The sequence below is a fragment of the Loxodonta africana genome, chromosome 13 (genome assembly GCF_030014295.1).
Source record: "Loxodonta africana isolate mLoxAfr1 chromosome 13, mLoxAfr1.hap2, whole genome shotgun sequence".
In the NCBI taxonomy this organism is placed as follows: domain Eukaryota; kingdom Metazoa; phylum Chordata; class Mammalia; order Proboscidea; family Elephantidae; genus Loxodonta; species Loxodonta africana.
The window spans coordinates 28,975,802-28,998,482 of NC_087354.1; the positions used below are offsets into that span (position 1 = coordinate 28,975,802).

The window sequence follows — 22,681 nt, forward strand, 5'->3', positions numbered from 1 at the left end:
AAGTTTACAGATCAAGTCAGTCACTCACACAAAAGCTTATATACACCTTGCTACACACTCCCATTTACTCTCCCTCTAATGAGACAGCCCACTCCCTCCCTCCACTCTCTCTTTTTTCGTGTCCATTTTGCCAGCTTCTAACCCCATCTATCTTCTCATCTCCCCTCCAGGCAGGAGATGCCAACATAGTCTCAAGTGTCCACCTGATCCAAGAAGCTCACTCCTCACCAGCATCTCTCTCCAACCCCTTGTCCAGTCCAATCCGTGTCTGAAGAGTTGGCTTTGGGAATGGTTCCTGTCCTGGGCCAACAGAAGGTCTGTGGGCCATGACCACCGGGGTCCTTCTAGTCTCAGTCAGACCCTTAAGTCTGGTCTTATGAGAATTTGGGGTCTGCATCCCACTGCTCTCCTGCTCCCTCAGGGATTCTCTGTTGGGTTCCCTGTCAGGGCAGTCATCAGTTGTAGCTGGGCACCATCTAGTTCTTCTGGTCTCAGGATGATGTATCTCTGGTTCATGTGGCCCTTTCTGTCTCTTGGGCTCGTAATCGCCTTGTGTCCTTGGTATTCTTCATTCTCCTTTGATCCAGGTGGGTTGAGACTCATTGATGCATCTTAGATGGCCACTTGCTAGCGTTTAAGACCCCAGACGCCACTCTTCAAAGTGGAATGCAGAATGTTTTCTTAATGGATTTTATTATGCCAATTGACTTAGATGTCCCCTGAAATCATGGCCCCCAAACCCCTGCCCCTGCTACACTGGTCTTTGAAGTATTCAGTTTATTCAGGAATCTTCTTTGCTTTTGATTTAGTCCAGTTGTGCTGACCTCCCCTGTATTGTGCGTTGTCTTTTCCTTCACCTAAAATAGTTCTTATCTACTATCTAATTAGTGGAAATCCCTCTCGCACCCTCCCTCCCTCCCTCCCCTCTCTCGTAACCACTAAAGAATATTTTCTTCTCAGTTTAAACTATTTCTCAAGTTCTTATAATAGTGGTCTTATACAATATTTGTCCTTTCGCAACTAATTTCACTCAGCATAATGCCTTCCGGGTTCCTCCATGTTATGAAATGTTTCACAGATTCCTCACTGTTCTTTATTGATGCGTAGTATTCCATTGTGTGAATACACCATAATTTATTTATCTCAAAAATATCTCTATCTCCATCTTTACTAACTCATCTTCCTTTGATACTATTCTTCCTGCTTTCCAAGGCTAATTTCTGCCTTCATACTCCGTCTCACCTTCGTCTATACTCCTTGATTGGGACCTTCAGTTATTCTCTCTGAATAGCATAGCTTTGATGTTGCTGTTTAAAATAATTATAAATGTTTGAGATATTTGAGATGCATATAAATAATACACCAAATACCCATGTATCTATCATTTAAGAAATAAAACATTACTAATACAGTTGAAACCCTGGTGGCATAGTGGTTAAGTGCTACGGCTGCTAACCAAAAGGTTGGCAGTTCGAATCCACCAGGTGCTCCTTGGAAACTCTGTGGGGCAGTTCTACTCTGCCCTGTAGGGTCACTATGAGTCCGAATCGACTCGACGGCAATGGGTTAATACAGTTGAAGCCCCCTGTATACCTCTCCTCAGCTGCATACCATGTACCCCTTGTTGCATTTTGTTTATTTTAATTTTTATTGAAAAAAATATCTGAGCAATTTTTTTTTATTAACTTTTATTGAGCTTCAAGTGAACGTTTACAAATCAAGTATCTGAGCAATTTTTTAAAGTTAAATAACATGACAGGGCTTATAAGAAAAAAAGCAGTGAATCATGGTCTGACCCTATACCTGCTACCCAAAGGAAACCACTTTCAACTCATTTAACTCTTTCTTCTGATGGTGGCATGGTTAGATGCTGTTGAGTCAGTTCCGACTCTTAGTGACCCTATGTACATCAGAACGGAACACTGCCCAGTCCTGCGCCATCCTCACAATTGTTGTTATGTTTGAGCTAATTGCTGGAGCAACTGTGTCAATCCATCTCGCTGAGAGTCTTCTTCATTTTTGCTGACTCTTTACCAAGCATGATGTCCTTCTCCAGAGATAACATGTCCAAAGTACGTGAGACAAAGTCTTGCCATCCTCCTTCCTAAGGAGTATTCTGGCTGTACTTCTTCCAAGACAGATTGTTTCTTCTTCTGGCAGTCCATGATACATTTAATATTCTTCACCAACACCGTAATTCTTTCTTTTAGTAGTTGTCTCTATATTGCTAAATAGCATGCTGATATCATATTTGTTTTCCTTTTTGGAATATTATCTACTGACTTACTCCTATGAAATATGGAGATTATAGGCAGGCACACACACGTTTATCCTCTTCTCATCCTTTCAAAATGGTTATATCACCATTTTTTGTCAAATCAACGTTCACTGTTAAGACTATGTAAATACTGACAAAAGAGCAATATACTCTTATTTTTAAACTTCTTTTGTTTCTTGACAATAATTATCTCAGATTTTTGTTTGACTTAGTTTTCCATGCATCTGTCGGTCCTTTAGAAGATCATTTCTCAGGGAGTAATTGCACTGAAGGAAATAGAACATTTGGACTATCCTCCAAGGGAATTTCAATAAGGGATCAATAAGACCAGAAAAAAGATTGCTGAGTAACAATGAGGCTAAACCAAATCAACCAACAAGAATTTTCTGTGAACTTTTCAACAAAACTGGAGGACTCAATTGTATGTCAAAGGTATTTTTGTTTCTTGTGATTCTACTATCACTTTGATTAGCAAGGAAATTGAAATATTTTATTAGAAAATGTGTAAATTTTAGGTGTGATAGCAAAAAAAGAGATGGAGAAAGATATTTTAGAAAATCTAGTAAAGTCTGGGTTACAAATTTAAATTCTGACAAGGAAATTTTGAGGAAACAAATATCATAAGGGACGTAGGACCATGTTATGAATTGATAAAAGGAACAAAGATCAAGAAGACATAAAAAACATGAACATATATGCATCTAACAATTGTTGTTGTTGTTGTTAGGTGCCATCAAGTCGGTTCTGACTCATAGCAGCCCTATGGACAACAGAACAAACACCGACCGGTCCTGAGCCATCCTTACAATCGTTGTTATGCTTGAGCTCATTGTTGCAGCCACTGTGTCAATCCACCTCGTTGAGGGTCTTCCTCTTTTCCACTGACCCTGTACTTTGCCAAGCATGGTGTCCTTCTCCAGAAGCTGATCCCTCCTGACAACATGTCCAAAGTATGTAAGACGCGGTCTCACCTTCCTTGCTTCCAAGGAGCATTCTGGTTGTATTTCTTCCAAGGCAGATTTATTCATTCTTCTGGCAGTCCATGGTATATTCAATATTCTTCGCCAACGCCACAATTCAAAGGCATCGATTCTGCTTTGGTCTTCCTTATTCATTGTCCAGCTTTCACATGCATATGATGCGATTGAAAATACCATGGCATTTTTTTTTTTTTTTTGGGTCAGGCACACCTTAGTCTTCCAGGTGACATCTTTGCTCTTCAACACTTTAAAGAGGTCTTTTGCAGCAGATTTACCCAATGCAATGCGTCTTTTGATTTCTTGACTGCTGCTTCCATGGCTGTTGATTGTGGATCTAGGTGAAATGAAATCCTTGACAACTTCAGTCTTTTCTCCTTTTATCATGATGTTGCTCATTGGTCCAGTTGTGAGGATTTTTCTTTTCTTTATGTTGAGGTGCAATCCATACTGAAGGCTGTGGTCTTTGATCTTCGTTAGTAAGTACTTCAAGTCCTCTTCACTTTCAGCAAGCAAGGTTGTGTCATCTGCATAACACAGGTTGTTAATGAGTCTTCCTCCAATCCTGATGCCCCGTTCTTCTTCATATACTCCAGCTTCTCAGATTATTTGCTCAGCATACAGATTGAACAGGTATGGTGAAAGAATACAACTATGGCGCACACCTTTCCTGACTTTAAACCAATCAGTATCCCCTTGTTCTGTCCGAACAACTGCCTCTTGATCTATGTAAAGGTTCCTCATGAGCACAATTAAGTGTTCTGGAATTCCCATTCTTTGCAATGTTATCCGTAGTTTGTTATGATCCACACAGTCGGATGCCTTTGCACAGTCAATAAAACACAGGTAAACATCCTTCTGGTATTCTCTGCTTTCAGCCAGAATCCATCTGACATCAGCAATGATATCCCTGGTTCCACATCCACTTCTGAAACCGGTCTGAATTTCGGGCAGTTCCCTGTCGTTATGCTGCAGCTGTTTTTGAATGATCTTCAGCAAAATTTTGCTTGCGTGTGATATTAATGATATTGTTCTATAATTTCCACATTCAGTTGGATCACCTTTCTTGGGAATAGGCATAAATATAGATCTCTTCCAATCAGTTGGCCAGGAAGCTGTCTTCCATATTTCTTGGCATAAACGAATGAGCACCTCCAGCGCTACATCTGTTTGTTGAAACATCTCAATTGATATTCCATCAATTCCTGGAGGCTTGTTTTCCGCCAATGGCTTAAGAGCAGCTTGGACTTCTTCCTTCAGTACCATTGGTTCCTGACCATATGCTACCTCTTGATATGGTTGAACATCGACTAATTATTTTTGGTATAATGACTCTGTGTATTCCTTCTATCTTCTTTTGATGCTTCCTGCGTCATTTAATATTTCCCCCATAGAATCCTTCACTATTGCAACTTGAGGCTTGAATTTTTTCTTCAGTTCTTTCAGCTTGAGGAACACCAAGCATATTCTTCCCTTTTGGTTTTCCATCTCTAGCTCTTTGCACATGTCATTATAATAATTTACTTTGTCTTCTCAAGAGGCCCTTTGAAATCTCCTGTTCAGTTCTTTTACTTCATCAATTCTTCCTTTTGCTTTAGCTGCTCGACCTTCGAGAGCAAGTTTCAGAGTCTCCTCTGACATCCATCTTGGTCTTTTCTTTCTTTCCTGTTGTTTCAATGACCTCTTTCTTTCTTCATGTATGATGTCCTTGATGTCATTCCACAACTCGTCCGGTCTTCGGTCACCAGTGTTCAATGCGTCAAATCTATTCTTCAGATGGTGTCTAAATTCAGGTGGGGTATACTCAAGGTCATATTTTGGCTGTCATGGACTTGCTTTGATTTTCTTCAGTTTCAGCTTGAACTTGCATATGAGCAATTGATGGCCTGTTCCATAGTCGGCCCCTGGCCTTGTTCTGACTGATGATATTGAGCTTTTCCAGTCTCTTTCCACAGATGTAGTCAATTTGATTTCTGTGTGCTCCATCTGGTGAGGTCCATGTGTATAGTTGCCATTTATGTTGGTGAAAGAAGGTATTTGCTATGAAGAAGTCATTGGTCTTGCAAAACTCTATCATTCGATATCCAGCATTGTTTCTATCACCAAGGCCATATTTTCCAACTACTGATTCTTCTCTGTTTCCAACTTTCAAATTAAAATCACCAGTAATTATCAATGCATCTTGACTGTATGTTCGATCAATTTCAGACTGCAGCAGCTGATAAAAATCTTCTGTTTCTTCATCTTTGGCCCTAGTGGTTGGTGCGTATATTTGAATGATAGTCATATTAACTGGTCTTCCTTGTAGGTGTATGGGTATTATCCTATCACTGACAGCATTGTACTTCAGGATAGATCTTGAAACGTTCTTTTTGACAATGAACGCAACACCATTCCTCTTCAAGTTGTCATTCCCAGCATAGCAGACTATATGATTGTCTGATTCAAAATGGCCAATACCAGTCCATTTCCATTCACTAATGCCTAGGATATTGATGTTATTCGTTCCATTTCATTTTTGACGATTTCTAATTTTCCTAGATTCATACTTAATACATTCTAGGTTCTGATTATTAATGGATGTTTGCACCTGTTTCTTCTCATTTTGAGTCGTGCCACATCAGCAAACGAAGGTACCAAAAGCTTTACTCCATCCATGTCATTAAGGTCGACTCTACTTTGAGGAGGCAACTCTTCCCCAGTCACCTTTTGAGTGCCTTCCAACCTGGGGGACTCATCTTCCAGCACTATATCAGACAATGTTCCGCTGCTATTCATAAGGTTTTCATTGGCTAATTCTTTTCAGAAGTAGACTGCCGGGTGATTCTTCCTAGTCTGTCTTAGTCTGGAAGCTCAGCTGAAACCTGTCCTCCATGGGCGACCCTGCTGGTATCTGAATACCGGTGGCATAGCTTCCAGCATCACAGCAACATGCAAGCCCCCACAGTACGACAAACTGACAGACAGATGGAGGCATCTAACAATACAGCCTTGAAATATATAAAGCAGGGAAATCCAATAGAACTTTCTTCAGTGATGGATATGTTCTATATCTGTGCTGTCCAGAACCATAGCCACTAGCAACATGTAGCTATTGAACATTCGAAATGTGGCAAGTGCTACTGAAGAATTGAATTTTTAATTTGAACTTAAATAGCCACATGTGGCTACTGGCTACTATATTGGATGGTGCAGATAAAACAACAACTGGAAGAATGATGAGAAGAAATATTAAAGCAACAATAATGGTTGGAGATACTGTACTCTCTCAGAACTGCATTGATGAAGCAAGCAAGAAAGATAACTCTGAATGGGTTGTAGTAGATTTCTCCACAATAATAATCTTTATTGTCTTTGCTTTTATTCCCTGTTTTGACCCAAAAAAGTTGGACTGTTTACACTGTTTAACAACAAACAGATATATTCCACTATTTACATAGCTGATTTCATCCACTGTCATCATGATTCATATTTTATCATGTTTTTGGCATTAAAAAAATATTTTTCCCCTTCGGAACTGCAGGTCAATATTTGGATGTTTTATTGGATTAAAGTCAAGAAACAGTAAGTGCCACCTCCCCCCCGCCCCACCGCACACCCTTATTCCATGTCTCCTTGAACCTGGGCTCCTCTCCAGTTACTGCCATATCTCCCTTCCTTTGCAGCACGTCTTTGTCTCTGGAGAAGACTGTATCTACTGTCTTCTCTTTCTCCCTCTTTAACACATTGGCTCTGTCCTCAGGACTTCACTGAAGTAGCTATAACCAGCGCTTTCAATGACCTTCCAATGGTCAAATCCAATGGACACTTTTCAGTGCTTATCTTATGTGACTTCTCTGCAGCATTTAACAATGTTGACCATGCCCACCTTGAAGCTCTTTTCCCCATTATTTTTTACAACACAAGCCTCTCCTGATTCCTTCTAGCTTTTTGCCTACTTCTTTGCAGATTCCTATTCTGCCTGCCACTTAAATATCAGTGTTTCCTTCTCAGCCATCTCTGCTTCTTATTCTACCTAGTCTCATTTATATTCATAACTTCAATTATCCCTTACAGGAATATCCTTCATAGGAAATACGACCCTCACTAGCCTCTCTCTTGAACTTTGAACCTGTGTGTTCAACTGCACAATTTATAAGCACTTCAAACTCAACATGTCCAAAATTTTACCTAGTATCATCATTCCCATTTTCCCCCTCCTTTTTTTACATATTTCTAGCTTGGTTTTATGATCTCCAGTCACTCAAGCTCGAAATCGGAGTTTTTGTTGGCTTCTCCTTCTCTCTTTCACCTTCCACATGCAATCACTCTCCAAATTCTGAAGATTCCATTTTCCAAATAGTTCTTGCATTCATCCCTATGGTGATCTTCATTGTCTTAGCTCACGTCCTCATCATCACTATCCTGCGTTATTTTACTTGTCTTCTACTGGCCTCCTGCCCATAAGCTTACTTTTCTTCACTCTTTATTTCATACTGTCTTCCTAAAAGTCAAAAGCTTGTCATTCCCTTACTCAAAATAGCTTTTATGTTAAAGACTAGTGGATATTTGTTGCACATTATTAATTTCCCCTTCTTTTGGAAATAGCACTTCCATGTTTCTTTGGGATCTACCCCTTCTCTATAGTATGCAGACCTAATGGAATTGTAAATCAAGAATTCCTGACCTTTCCAAGCTAAACCAATTTGTCTTTGTCTCCAAGGGCTTTGAATCTTATGTACTGGTTCAAGAATGCAAAAATATCGCTCATTTATTTCCGCAGCAGCGCTCTGACAAATCATCGGTTCTCACTACCCAGACTCTTGGCGCTTTCCTAGTTCCTGTTCTTTTCCAAGCCTAATTCATGAGCCTTTTTTTTTTTTTTTTTCAATTCTATGAGTTACCGGATATTCTTCAAGTAAATCCCTTTCTGCTTCAGTTAGCCAAAATCTATTTCTGTTGCTTACAACTAGGTTGCCTGTTCTCAAATCCAAACTAGTTAATAAGGCACTCAAGGCTCCTCAGTAACTGGCCCCCACCTTATTTTCCGGCATCATCTCCGGTCAGAGACTCCGTGCACCTTTTACTTCAGCCTCCAGAATAACATGCCATACCCCTACGCCTAGAAAATTCTTCCTCCTCTTTCTCTTCCAAGTCTCAACTTCTGCCACCTTCTCTGAGAAGCCTCCTTTGCCACCCCTAGGCATTCCATCTCCCACAACCCCCGTGTATACTTCTCTATCACGTTGCACTGCAATGGTCTCTTTTCATGTCTAAACCCTCACTGAACGAAGGCCAGAGCACAGCTTGGCACAAAGTTGATGAGCAGTAAATGCCACTCTAAGTCTCAGTTTCATTGTCTAGCAAATGGAGATAATAGTACCTACTTTTAGAGGTTCTTGATTATAGCCACCAGGAAACATCTCTGGCAACTTAAGCAGAGAACAGCTTTACTAAAAAGATGCTGGGTAGCTTGGAGAGTTGGCAGGGAGGTTGGAGAGGCAGGCTGAGAACACGGCAGGAAGGAAGCAGAGTGGGCAGCCAGAGCACAGCCTAGGGAAGGCTTGGTTCAGGCCTCATGGCCACTGGCAGTGGAGACTGCACACCACTGCAGGTCCCAGCACAGTGACTTCTAATCTGACCCTACGTCTGTGTGTCACCTGCTGCTTAGGTTGGTGTGTCTAGGCCCCACTTCCAGGGGGAAGAGCAAACACTTATCTGTACTTTCAAGCTTCTGTATTGAGAGTGAGGCTGTGTCTCTCACCAAGACTCACATGACAAGGACATTTTCAAATATGGGTAGAGAGTTAGTTCAGGTGCTCAAGAGAACCTTATCATGAAGATGTCTATCACGCAACACCGTTGGGCTATCAGGATTAAAAAAGAAAACACATGACCTGGTGCTTCTTAAACATTTCTCATAAAGGCAGAGGGATGGAATGTCTGCCTCTAGGTCAAGAGGTCCAGCCTGGAGATATTCAAATATTTGGGGGTGTCCACCATGTGTCAGGCACTCTTCTCAATGTTGTATCATTGTATCAATGCACAAAGTAGACAAAGCCTTCTCTGGTGGACTATATTCTATATTCTAGAGTTATTCTTTTATTATTTTTTTAAATTAAATGTACAACATAAATTTGCCATTTTAAGTGTACAATTCAGTGATGTTAATTACATGCACAATGTTGTGCAACCATCGCCACTATCTACGTCCAAAACTTTCTCATTATTCTAAACGGAAACTCAGTACCCATTAGGGAAAAACTTCCCATTTCTCCCTCCCTCCACCCCAGCCCCTGGTAACTTTTAATCTGCTGTTTCTATGCTTTTGCCTATTCTAGATATTTCTTATAAGCAGGATCATACATCTTTTTATGTCTGACTTATTTCACTCAGCACAATATTTTCAAGGTTCGTCCATGTCGTAGCCTGTATCAGGATTTCATTCCTTTTCATAGCTAAACAATATTCTATTGTATGTATGTACCGCATTTTGCTTATCCATTCTAGAACTTCTCTTTGGAGTCCCATGCCTTATTTTAAAATGCGTGCAGATTTTTGCATTCTATTTCCTAATGTGTGGTGCAAGCAGTTACGATTGGTTGGTAGCCCAAAAGTTTGAGGTTTGAACCTACCCAGTGGCTCCTGGTGATCCGCTTCTATAAAAAATTACAGCCAAGAAAACCCTATGGAGCAGTTCTACTCTGTAACACATGCAGTCACCATGAGTAAGGGGTTGTGGTGCAGTGAATTACTATTACATGGTCTTTCTAGCCATGGTCTTATAGCTTCCGCATATGATTGGGTGGGACTATGCAGATAAGGGCTTGTGGTCCACCAAAGGGATTAGACAGTTTTGCTAATGCAAATAAGGTGCATGGAACCCTTGCAGAGGTGGGACCATGCAAATAAGGTGCATGGAACCCTTGCAGAGGTGGGGCCATGCAAATAAGTTGCATGGAACCCTTGTAGGAGATTGGTCAGTTTTGCCATTTCACTAGGCTTAAATGGAGCCCATCCCAGAGGTTGCAGGGGGACCTCACTACCATCAAGAACAAGAGCCAGGAACGGAGAAAGTCCTTTGGATCCAGAGTCCCTGCACTGAGAACTTCCTAAACCCAGGAGACAGAGAGACAGCTGTAACACTGAAGACTGCACTAGACAGCAACAGCACAGGATTGGACTGACAGGCTAGACTTGTTGACCCATGGAGTGAGAGAGCTGAGGGCCATCTGGCAGGAGGCTTCCTGGCAGAGTGGGATGCCTCCAGGCACTTATAAGCAGAGCTAAAGAGCTTTGTAACACTTACCTGAGCAGGGCAGAGGCCCAAGGCTGAGAGCGAGGACTGAGAGAGAGGCCTGCCTGCGAGCACGGTGAGAAGAAGCCGTTCTGATCGAAGGACTGCATCCTGAGTTGTTCCTGTTACGTCCAGGTTAATCCTGATCCTGAATTGTAATCTGTTACTTTCCTAATAAGCCCCATAATCGTGCGTATGATCTGTGTGGCTGTTGCATCGAATTATCAAACCCAGCAGAGAAACATAGAGTGCTGTGGGAGGGGCATCTGGTGTCAGAACTGGTGAAAAGGCTGGAGAGTGGAGGCATGCCTGACCTCCACCTCATAGGAATCAGCTTTGGGCTGATGCTGATCTTGGTGATTTTCTGTCCTCCCCTGCAGTAAGACAGGTCTGACAACTCCAAACCATTTTTACAGAGGTTGACTCGACAGCAGCTCACAACGACATTCCATAATGGGACCAGAGTAATGTACCCATGACATATCAGGGGTTACTTCCATACAAAAATGATGGCTTCCTACGAAAAGTGTTGAGATTCAGTGGGCTGGAAGCTGCCCTGACTTGTTTGCTTAAAGATACAGAAAACTGTGTCTTTACGTACTTGTGTTTGAACAAGCTCTGGTTGACATCAAGAACAAAGTTTAAACCCAGTTTGTGGGAGGGGAGAAGAGAAAGCTGGGGTGCAAAGGTACCACGGGAGTGGGGAGATGATAGAAGGGGCTAGCCTCTGCCAGGGTTCAGGAGCAGAATACTCTGGAAGTCCTTCCTTCTGCCTGAGGCACCAGAAAGAACCACACCCTCCTTTAAGGGATTCGGGTAAAGAGCATCCCAGCTGGCAGCGAGCGCACTCTGAGGGGAGCGGTTCCAGGCTGACAGGCAGCTGGCTCCTGACTCAGCGTGGACTTGAAGGCTGCGGTCACCAGACGGCCTGGGGGATGGTGCACTGGCGGCGGTGGCCAGTGGGGAGCTGGAGGGGCAGGCAAGCTGCAGCCAGGGGAAGGGGTGTGACTACCCTTGGCAATAGTGCTGAGAGGGTAGCGAGGACCCTAAGGTTTATCAGGGCCTGAGTTGGGGCCAGAGGCAGGGTGAGAAGGAGGCCCAAAGGTATCCGCCCGCCCCATGAGCAGCCTGGTTGCCCAGATGGGTGGTTTTGGAGGGCTATGTTGCCTAAGGAAACTTAGTCTCCTTCCCAGGCATACCATACCACTGGAAGGGTTTATGAAAACCAGATGGTTAGGGGCCTGGGGAGGTCTGGCTCCACCTCCCTGCGGGGTGAGGGTCAGATGAGCTTTGCTCCCCACCCGTGGTCAGAAGCAGATCCAAAAAAGACCAACTGGATAGAATGCTCCCCAGTCCAGCCTGGTTACAGAAGAGGCCCTCAGGTTATAGGCGACACACACATTTTGTCAACTAACAAAGGATTTAGAAGGACTAGGGCTGAGGCGAGGCAGCTGTTGACACACATTTATGACATGTAACACATCTAGCACCCACTGGGTGCTCTAAACTCATTTACTCCTCCCAGCAGTCCTTTGAACTATGAGCCATTATCCCAATTTTCACAGATACAGAGAGGTTAAGTAACTTGCTCAAGGTCACACAGCTAGTAAGTGGCAGAGGTGGGATTTGAACCCAGGCAGTGGCTCCAGGATCTTAAGCCCTGCCAGACATTGATCTGGCACCCAGCGCCTCAGAAAGAGATAGTAACCATTGTCGTCGAGTCGATTCTAACTCATAGCAACCCTATAGGACAGAGTAGAACTGCTCCACAGGGTTTCCAAGGAGCGGCTGATGGATTCGAACTGGTTAGCAGTCAAGCTCTTTAACCACTGTACCACTGGAGTTCCCGAGACAGAGAGGGTAGCCAATATTTTCTCAGTACTAACTGTCTGTGTAGGTGATTTATTACCACTATTTCATCTCATCTTCAGAGATATTATTATTATTGTCATCCCCATTTCATAGATGATAAAACTGAGGCACAGAAAGTAACATGCTCAAGCCCACAGTTACTCCGTGGCAGAGGCTGGTTTTGAAAATGATGAGCCTGTCTCACACTGCAAAGCTTGGCACCTAATAGTACCTCAGTAAACATACCTCAATAAACACTGAGTCCCTTTCCTCTTCTCTGAGTCCAGGAATCATCTCCTGGTCTCATGTCTGCCCTGGTCTGGGTACAGTGCCCCACCCAGGGATCTTGCCCCAACTGCTATCACCTCCTACCCCTAGTCTGAGCCAGACCACTTCTTGTTGGCAACCCTGTCAGGAAAAGCCAGCGAGAGCATGGAGACCTTTAGACAGGGTCTGATTGGAGCCTTGGCCGCCCTCTCCTCGGCCCACTCGCCTCCCTGCAGGGACCTTCAGAAGGAGCCAGCACACAGACAAGGGCTGCATGGACTGGCAGCCTGTGGCCGGCCCCGAGGGCAGGCAGCCAGGTGCCAGCGGCCGCCGGGAGAGAAGGGCCCCTCTTCTCTCCACTCAAAGGCGGATTGAGGAAGGTTGGCTCCGTGATTTTTCCAAGAAGCTTGTCCAGAGCCAGAGAATGGGAACATCTGTGCCCTGGGCTCTGGCCTGGACAAGGCTCAGGCCACAGTCTGGGGCTGGCGTCAGCGGGAGACAGCCCTGCGTGGAGGGGGCTCTGTCCTGCTGGCCGAGGGTGGGACTGCTCCCAGCAGGCCTCAGCTTCAGGCCAGGCAGGAGAATAGAGGGAAGGGCCTGAGCTTAGCACCAAGGCCCTCTACAGCCACTGTTTGTGCAAAAGGGCTGTGGGAGGCCCTGGGGACCCAGCAGGTAGACCTGGGGGCCACAGCTTCTCCCCAGACCCCCCCGACCCCAAGGCCTCTCCCTCCCCTTCTGCTTTTTGTTTCCAGCATTTTCTGGCATCTCTTATCTCTTCCACCAACCCACTCAGCAAGGCTGTAAGGGTACTTTGAGAACATCTGGTCAACTAATTCCCACCTGCTCTTTATCACTTGGTATATTTTCTGAACATATATTTAATTTTTTTTTTGAAAAGTTAACATACTTGCATGGCTCAAAAATTAAAATTCTATAAAAAGGTAGAGATGGAGAGACCTCGTTCCCACATATAGCTCCATCCGCTCTCCCCCTTGTCTTTTCACCCCCCCATCCCTTCTCTCCTCTCCTCTCCCCACATCACAGGTAACTACTTCAATCACTTCACGTGTATCCTTCAAGTGTTTATGCAAATCAAGCATATGCAGGTATCTTTATTCTTATTTCTCCCCCATTTATTACACGAAAGGTAGCGTATTAGACATCCTTTTATATCTTGCATTTTTTTGCTCATTATATCTTGGAGTTATTTCTTTATCATTGCTTTGAGAGCAACCTTATATTTTCCAGCTGTATAGTATTCTGGGGGGGCCTGGCGGCACAGTGATTAAGTGCTCAGCTGCTAACCAAAAGGTTGGTGGTTTGAACCTACCAGCTGCTCCACGGGAGAAATATATGACAGTCTGCTTCCGTAGAGATTACAGCCTCGGAAACCCTATGGGGCAGTTCTGCCCTGTCCTATAGGGTCACTGTGAGTCAGAATCAACTCGATGGCAATGGGTTTGTTTTTCTTTTTCTTTTTGATAGTATTCTGTTTTGTGGCTGTACTATAGTTTATTAACCAGCATGCTAAAGATAAACATAGAGGTGGTCACCAATCTTTCAAAGTTTTTTCACAAATGAAGTCTTGTGTGGAGGCTTGATTTGTATCATAGATAACTTCCAGGCTGTTTTGGTTAGAGAAGGTGGGTGGGGGGCGGAGAAGGACAACAACCTCCGCCAACCCTGCTAGGCCTTGGAAGAACCTCGCCAGAAGCCTAAGGCTCCATGGAACACAGTTTGAAAACCACAGTTTTAGCCCAATCTCCTCCTTTTATAAATAGGGAACTGAAGCTCGGAGCAGGGACAAGACTAAATTGAGGTCACGGGGTTAGTCTGTGGCAGAACTGGAAGTAGAAACCAGATCCCCTGGGCTCTGCTCATCACACCTGTTTCATCCCCACAGGTCCCAGACCAGGAAGCAGAGGCAGATGTTACTGTGGACCCAAACATGGATGCAGACATTGACACAGCTGTGGCCCCAGCAATGGACAAAGCTATGGAACCAACTATGGACCCAGCTGTGGACTCAGCCATGACCCAGCTGTGGACCCAGCTGTGGACTCAGCCATGACCCAGCTATGGACCCAGCCATGACCTAGCTGTGGACTCAGCTATGACCCAGCTATGGACCCAGCTGTGGGCCCAGCCATGACCTTGCTGTGGACTCAGCCATGACCCAGCTGTGGACCCAGCTGTGGACTCAGCCATGGCCCAGCTATGGACCCAGCTGTGGGCCCAGCCATGACCTTGCTGTGGACTCAGCCATGACCCAGCTGTGGACCCAGCAGTGGACTCAGCCATGACCCAGCTGTGGACCCAGCCATGACCCAGCTGTGGACCCTGGATCTGCCTCTCTTTTACTTGGGGCTTCTGTTTCTTCTTCCATTGTTTAGGGTCAGCCCTTTCACCTCCCAGTTGAGAGGTCTTTGAGCTGATTAAAGGACAAATGAGCTACCCAAACACTACGGGAGAATTATGGCTGCTGAGCTGGGCTCTTCAGAAGTGGAAAGTCAAGAATGCATAAGAGCAAGGAAGTCTGGGAGGCTTCGGACTTTGGAGCCACATGTAAGCAATTTGTGTTTTTAAAAAGAATCACTGGAGAGTTTTACAACTGGTAAGTGAATAAGGAAACACATTGATGAAAGAGAAATACGTTTACAGCCAAGCAAAGACTGGGGAGAGGGTGGGTCTGTCTAATCAGGAAGGATTTAACCAATAAACCCAGCAGGCCAAGAGGAAAACGAGCATGATGGGCAGTACAGAAGTGAGGGAGGTCAGTTTACACCTGAAAGGCTAGACCTGCAAGTCTGGCACAATCTAGAGACACAGGGAAGAGGAGGGACTGGGGGGAGCCAGAGGTCTCTGCCACCATCTGCCCTCACTCTGTAGATAATGAAACTGGCTGGCCGAGTGGAGAGGTGTCCTCCTAGGGATAGCATGGTAAGTTTGCAGCAGACCTGGGATGGACGTGGTGTAATCCCTGCCCCAAGGATGCTGCTCCCACAATTGTAACAAGCACAGGAGAGCAGTGGAAAGACAGTGGCCTGGAAGCCAGGACGCCTAGGTCCTATCCTTGAGTCTGGAGGCCCTGGTGGTTCAGTGGTAGAACTCTCCCCTTCCATACAGAAGGCCTGGAGCAACTCCCGGCCAGTGCACCTCAAACGAAGCCACCACCTGACTGCCTGTCAGTGGAGGCCTGCATGTTGCTACGATGCTCAACAGGTTTCAGCAGAGCTTCCAGACTAAGACAGGTTAGGAAGAAAGGCCTGGTCATCTGCTTCCAAAAGCCAGCCAGTAAAAACCCGATGGCTCACAACAGTTTAATCCACAACCAACCACAGGAATGGTGCTGGACTGAGTAGTGTTTCGTTCCGTTTTGCATGGGGTTGCCATGAGTTGAGGGTGGACAAAGCAAGCAAATCCTTGACTCTGCTACTCATGGGATGACTCCGGATGAGTCACGTCAGCTCTGTGGGGTCCAGATGCACCTTCTGTAACACAGGAGAGCCGGACTAAGCGGGGCCTTTTAAACTTTCTTTCGAGCTCTAAAGCAAGGGGGCAGGGCACTGAGAGCTCTGGCCTTGGAGCTATGGCAAAGGACCTTTTTATCCCCACTAGCAGGAAAGGATGGCGCAGCCACCTTCGTGACCCACACGGGCTTGGACAGCAAACTCCTCGGGGTGATTGTGATGAGCCCGTCTCTCAGATAGTTTTCCTAAAGCAGAGAGGATATTCTGAGATGGAATTTCTCATCATCCTGGGAACCGAGGTCTCGAGATGACGTTCAATTTTATTTAGAAAATATAAAAATATGAGATTCCTTGCACCTGGACTTATGGAATAAAATGAACACTTTCTTCCTGAGATTTGGCTGCCATGGGGACTTCCTCCATGAGCCCTCCCCATCCACCTACCTCTCCAACCCCAATTTTTATGTGAAAATGAAAAATTAAAAATTTCTATTGGTAACAAAATCTATTATTTATCTCACTTAGTGTGAATGTTCAAATGTTCAGTTGTGTTTGATTACCTGGTCCTTTCAGAGCTCACTGTGGTGTTATGTAATATATAGCACATGAACCATATATATGTTTGAAAACTGAAAAATTCTGCATTCTGAGGCATAGTTGACCCCAAGAATTTCAGAAAAGGGATTTTGGACTATATTGCTACCCCACCTTACAGATGAGAAAACTAAGGCTCAGAGAACTTAAGTAGCTTTCCTAAGGGCGCATGGCTAGGAAGTGGTATCACCAAAATACATGTCAAAGCCATGACATTTAAACCCTTTGCTTTAGAGCCCAGCGTTACAGCAGGGTCCAAGTGTGGGAGCCGCAAGAGCAGAACTAGGAGCTCTAGGAACCTGGCTGTGTACAGGCTGCAGAGATCCAGGGCCTTCAGGGGCATGGACGTTACCACAGCGACCCAAAGAGAATCTTGTTCCAATCTTTCCTCCCTGCAGCCGTCACTACAAGGAACTGTCATCTGAGGTGACATGCCTCTGCTGGGAGGAAAGCAGGAACTTATCAAGGGGTGAGATTCAAGGGTAAACAGGGTATGTGATGGGGTAACAGCAACAGGTAGTTCAGTGGTAGAATTTTCACCTTCCACCCGGAAGACCTGGGTTCGATCCCCTGTCAGTGCACTTCATGTGCAACCACCACTTGTCTGTCGGTGGAGGCTTGTGTGTTGCTATGATATTGAACAGGTTTCAGTGGAGCTTCCAGGCTAAGATGGCCTAGGAAGAAAGGCCTGGAGATCTACTTCCAAAAGTCAGACAGTGAAAACCCTACGGATCACAACAGGCTGGTCTGCAACGGATCATGGGGAGCACACAGGACCCGGCAGAGTTTCATTTCGGTGTGTGTGGGAAGGCCTTGAGTCAGGGCCAGCTAGATGGCAGTTAGCACAATGAGAGCAGTATAATGGCGACAAGATGACATGTGAAGTATTAACTGTTTTCAATTTCCCCCTACTTTTACCTTAACGTGTGACCCTACCCCATTTGGGAAGGGAGACAAAAACCCAACATTACTCCAAGGTATAAAGCCATGAAAGAACCACCAGATGTAATCAATATAATGTTTGGCTTTTAAGTTCCAAAGGAGCCTTGGTGGCACAGTGGCTAAGAGCTACGGCTGCTAACCAAAAGGTCGGCAGTTCGAATCCACCAGGCGCTCCTTGGAAACCCTATGGGGCAGTTCTACTCTGTCCTATAGGGTCACTATGAGTTGGAATCGACTCAACAGCAACGGGTTTGGTTTTTTGGTTTTTAAGTTTCAAAGCTGCCATTCGGGTACAAGTCTGGAAAGATCTAGGGGTGATGATAGATTGGCAAGATTTTTCTGGCTGGGGAGACTGGTTAGTAGCTTTCAGCTGGGGAGGAGCCAGGAGGTGGAAATGAGCCCTGGAGCAGGGTTTGGATGCTGATGTGAAAGACCTTTCACTGCAGCCCAGGGAGGGTGGGCAGAGGGTGATCGCTCCCCTTCAAGCACAGGATCTGAAAATGGGGCCATTTGTGGCCCTATTCTCATCTGGAGCTCTGGAAGTGGCAGCCCTGAGGATGGACCCAGGACTGGGGTTGCGGGGGGGAGGGAGCAGCAGAGTGGAAATGGCTAGGTGGGATGCAGGTTCAGAATGGCCTGAGGCAGCCCATTCTTGTGTCCTGGTGGGATGGAGGGATGTAGCTGAGCTTCCCCATGCTATGAGAAGGACCTGAGAGAGGCAGATCCAGGGGCCTAAAGGGGTTTCAAAGTTGTGACAGGGGACAGCACGGCGACAGTGGTAGGGACCACTCCTTTGGAGACTGGGGTCGCTTGCCTAAGACAGGGGTGCAGTTGTGTCTCACACAAGGGCCTCCTGCAAGGGCTCTCTGGCTTGAGGGGGTGTGAGCATCTCCTCTGTTTGCCCCCTCCTTCGCCCTGGATCCCTCCTCAGGGAGAACTGCCCTGTTTTCAAAGAAACTATTTGCTGACAGGCGCCCGCAGGACCAGCGTCTTGGGCAGCCAGCCTCTGGCCATTAGGAGCTTTGTCACTTTTGCTAATAATAAACCCTGAGGAAAAGCTGTGGCTGGAAAGAGAAACACAGAGCAAGCCCCAAGGTCCTACCTGGGTGACTCGCAAATCCCCTTCAGCTCCCAGTTGCTATTGAGCCCTTGAGAGAAAGAGAGAGAGTTCACGGGTAAGAGCACATGCTGGCCCTGGCCAGAGCCACTTGGCCTTCTAGTGGCCACGCCCTGGGTGTGGGAAGGAGCTGCACTGAGTCCCAGTGATAGCTGCTAGGGAGGTTGGGAGGTGTCAAGCCATTCACCACATCCCCTCAGCCCCCACCCCCACCCCAGTTTGTTTCCTTTCAATTTCCCTGAACCCATCCCGAAATCTCCAGCTCAGGCTAAAAGACAACTCTGCGACCACTTAATGCTGCAGAGGAAGGGCTGGGGAAGGAGTGAGGAGGTATGGGAATTCCAGCTGGGCGGCCCTGGGCAAGGCAGGAGGGTCGTGCCTAACAGCCCCCTTTCAGTTCTATCTAAGAGCATATAAATGGTGCTCCCATCCAAGCACACCTCAGATTTTGCTGTGCCCCACCTGCTACCACCTACACACATAGAACTTGGAAGGGAGTGAGCAGGGAAGATAAAGAAGGGGGGCAAGGAAAGGAAGGGAAGAATTGCAGAGTGGAAGTGGAGAGCTCTGAGTTACCAGGAGGCCGTGGGCCTTGGAGGAAAGGTTTCTCAGGGGGGCAGCTCTCAGTTTGACCCTAGCTCCATCACTTAATACCTGCTGAGCCTGGACAAGTTACTTAACAGAGCCTCAGTTTCCCCAGTCCATTTGCTGTTCAGTTGACTCTGACTCATGACGACTCCATGTGTGTCAGAGTAGAACTGTGCTCCATAGGGTATTCGGTGATTGATTTTTCAGCAGTAGATTGCCAGGCCTTTCTTCCGAGGAGCCTGTAGTGGACTGGAACTTCTGACCTTTCCATTAGCAGCTGAGAACGTTAACTATTTGCACCAAAATGGATCCAAACAGGGAGCACGCTTGACCTCCACAGCCAGTAGGAGGCACCCTTGTGTCTGTTACCCAACATGGAAACTGAGGCCCAGAGAGGGCACATGCCTTGCCCAGGGTCGCCCAGCTGGAACTCTCATGCCTCCTCACTCCTTCCCCTGGCCCTCCCTTTGCAGCCTTAAGTGGACCCAGAGTTGTCTTTTAGCCTGAGCTGGCAATTGCAGGATGGGTTCAGGGAAGTTGAAAAGGAACAAACGGGGATAAACAGACACTTGTTTAGAGTATGAGAACTGAAACAAGGAGGCAGAGCGTCACCTTGTTTCACCTCGGTGTGCATCAGGCAACTCAAATTTTTCACTCTGCGCATGTCCTTGAATGACTGAGAAAGCGCCATAAGTATTGATTCGGGGATTACAAATAGACTTTAGCAAGTAGGCAAATTTGCAAACATGGGATCCGTGAATAATGAAGACTGACTACATAATTTGACATAAAGCAGGAATGTGATCATAACACATCTGGTTCGTTTTCCCTCTTTTGCTTGGCTTGCCTCTCTCCTCATTCATAGGACCCTTCACCCCCCTCCATCCTGGTAATACCCAGGTTACCAACCTAATATACAGCCTTCAGTATATTTCATACACTCCCAAGTCATGTTTAGACATCTATGTACATACATACCCCCTTGATGGCGTATGAGTCAGAGAATCTGCTTGACAGCAATGGGTTTTTTAATTAACCTAAAAGTTGGTTGTTTGAACCCTCTCAGTAGTGCCACGGAAGAAAGGCCTGGTGATCTGTTTCTGTTAAGATTACAGCCAAGAAAATCCTGTGGAGCGGTTCTACTCTGCAACACGTGTGGTCATCATGAGTTGAAATTGACTGGACAGCAATGGTTTCGTTTGGTTTATGTATATTATGCACACATGTTTGTATTTGTAGACTTTCCCCCACTTTACAAATATGAGATTATGTTACATACATTTTTCTGCATCTTGTTTTTCTGTGCACACTCCATCCCCCTTACAAATGCAGCTTCTCGCTTCAGTTGGCCTTAGCCCCCTCTTATCCCCTTTACTTGTTTCTGTTCCCAGCCTGGTATTTGGGCTGACTAACATTTCAGTGGAACTCTGGTGGTGAAGTGGCTGCTAACCAAAATGTCAGCAGTTCAAATCCACCAGCCACTCTTTCGAAATCATAAAGGGCAGTTCTACTCTGTCCTATAGCGTCGCTATGAGCCGGAATCAACTCAACGGCACACAACAACCACAATTCTTCTCTTGACTGGTGGTTCTCAGTCTCTGAGTCTCAGACGTGAAGGGTTCACCTGTTAACCTGTTGCCGTTGAGTCGATTCCTACTCATAGGTCCACTGGGTTATAATAAAGGACCCTTGGGTCTGTGTGACCAACATACTCTAGAGCAGGGTTGGGCAAACTTTTCTGTACATTTCCTAAAAATATGATCAAGATTTTATTTTTCATTTCTAGAAATTCATCGCGGTTCTTGTGTTAGTTTCCTGAGACTGCCACAACAAGTTACAGCAAACTTCGTGGCTTAAAGCAAATTTATTCTCCTACCATCTGAAGAAGGAGCCCTGGTGGCACAATGGTTAAGCACTCAGCTGCTAACTGAAAGGTTGGCAGTTCGAACCCAGCCAGCAACTCCACAGGAGGAAAGACCTGGCTATCTGCTCCCATAGAGATTACAGCCTGTGAGGGCAGGACTACTCTGTCACACAGGGTTGCAATGAGTCAGAATGGACTCGATGGCACCTAACAACAACAGCGGCTGTTTTGAAGGCCCGAGGTCTGAAATCAAGGCGTTGGCAGGGCCGTGTTCCCCCTGGAGGCTCTAGCAGAGAATCCTGACTTGCTGCTCCAGCTTCTGGTGACGCCTGGCAGCCCTTGACTTGTGGCAGCCTCACTCCCATCTCTGCCTCCATCTTAACACGGCCTTCTCGTTGTCCAAATCTCCTTCTGCTTCTTCTTATCAAGACACCAGTCGTTGGATTTGGGGCCCGCCCTACATCCAGGCTGATTTTATCTCAAGATTCTGAACTGATTACATCTGCAAAGACTTCAGTTCCAAATAAGGTCCCATTCTGAGGTCCCCAGGTAGACATGAATTTTTGGGTGACACTATTCAACACACTACAGTTCTCTTTCAAATCTTCCTGTTCTTTCTTTTTTTTTTTCTAATGTGTTTAATCAATCAGAGTGTATTTATTTACTGACTCTTTTGAATTAGTGTCGTGTTCATTGAAGCTCTTGTGGCCCTAGTTCCCTGGCCTTCACTCACGGGGGGATCGTTTCCTTGTAGTTCGTCATTCTTTGCACTGTGAGCTCAGATTCAGCAGGACTCTGGTTTTCCATGGGAACCTTATAGCCTGGACTTTTTTTTTTTTTTTTTAATTTTTATTGTGCTTTAAATGAAAGTTTACAAATCAAGTCAGTTTCTCACACAAAAACTTATATACACCTTGCTACATAAGCCCAATTATCCTTCCCCTAATGAGACAGCCCGCTCCCTCCCTCCACTCTCTCTTTTTGTGTCCATTTCCCCAGCTTCTAACCCCCTCTACCCTCACATCTCCCCTCCAGGCAGGAGATGCCAACATAGTCTCAAGTGTCCACCTGATGCAAGAAGCTCACTCCTCACCAGCATCCGTCTCCAACCCATTGTCCAGCCCAATCCCTGTCTGAAGAGTTTAGCCTGGACTTGTGGAGCACCCACCCAGAACAGCTCTGCATTTGCTTCTCTGCCAGGCACACCAGGCCACAAACTGTTGCTAATTTCTCAGGTTGTGGGGATTGCTGGGCCAGAGAGGTCATGTAAATTTGGGCCCAAACCCCTGTGAAGAGTAGACCTGGAATTTTGATTTCTCCTGTGGAGACCTTTTGTTTTTAACCCAAAGCTCATGTGGAGACCAATGTGCAGCCTTGTCATTCCCTCTTGCTGATGGCCATGGCTTGTCCTTGTCTACCCATGTTCTGAGGCGGCAGACCCATGTGGTACTGGCTCA

At 45.7% G+C, this 22,681-nt stretch overlaps 1 protein-coding gene across 5 annotated transcripts in view; it reads left to right on the top strand.

Moving 5' to 3' along the window:
• ISG20 (interferon stimulated exonuclease gene 20) overlaps window positions 1–22,040 on the top strand; it is a 44,114-nt gene extending 22,074 nt beyond the window's left edge. The window contains exons 4-5 of one of the 5 annotated variants that reach the window (XR_010317375.1): window positions 14,553–15,263; window positions 21,147–22,040. Coding sequence is in view for 1 of the 5 variants with exons in the window: in XM_064267113.1 (XP_064123183.1) it covers window positions 14,553–14,720 (168 nt within the window). In the remaining 4 variants the exon portion in view is untranslated. Of the gene's footprint in view, window positions 1–170; window positions 316–14,552; window positions 16,671–21,146 lie in introns of those variants that run through there. The other 4 variants (XR_010317376.1, XR_010317377.1, XR_010317378.1 and 1 more) reach the window with 4 other exon arrangements.
• Window positions 22,041–22,681: the final 641 nt, after the last annotated feature.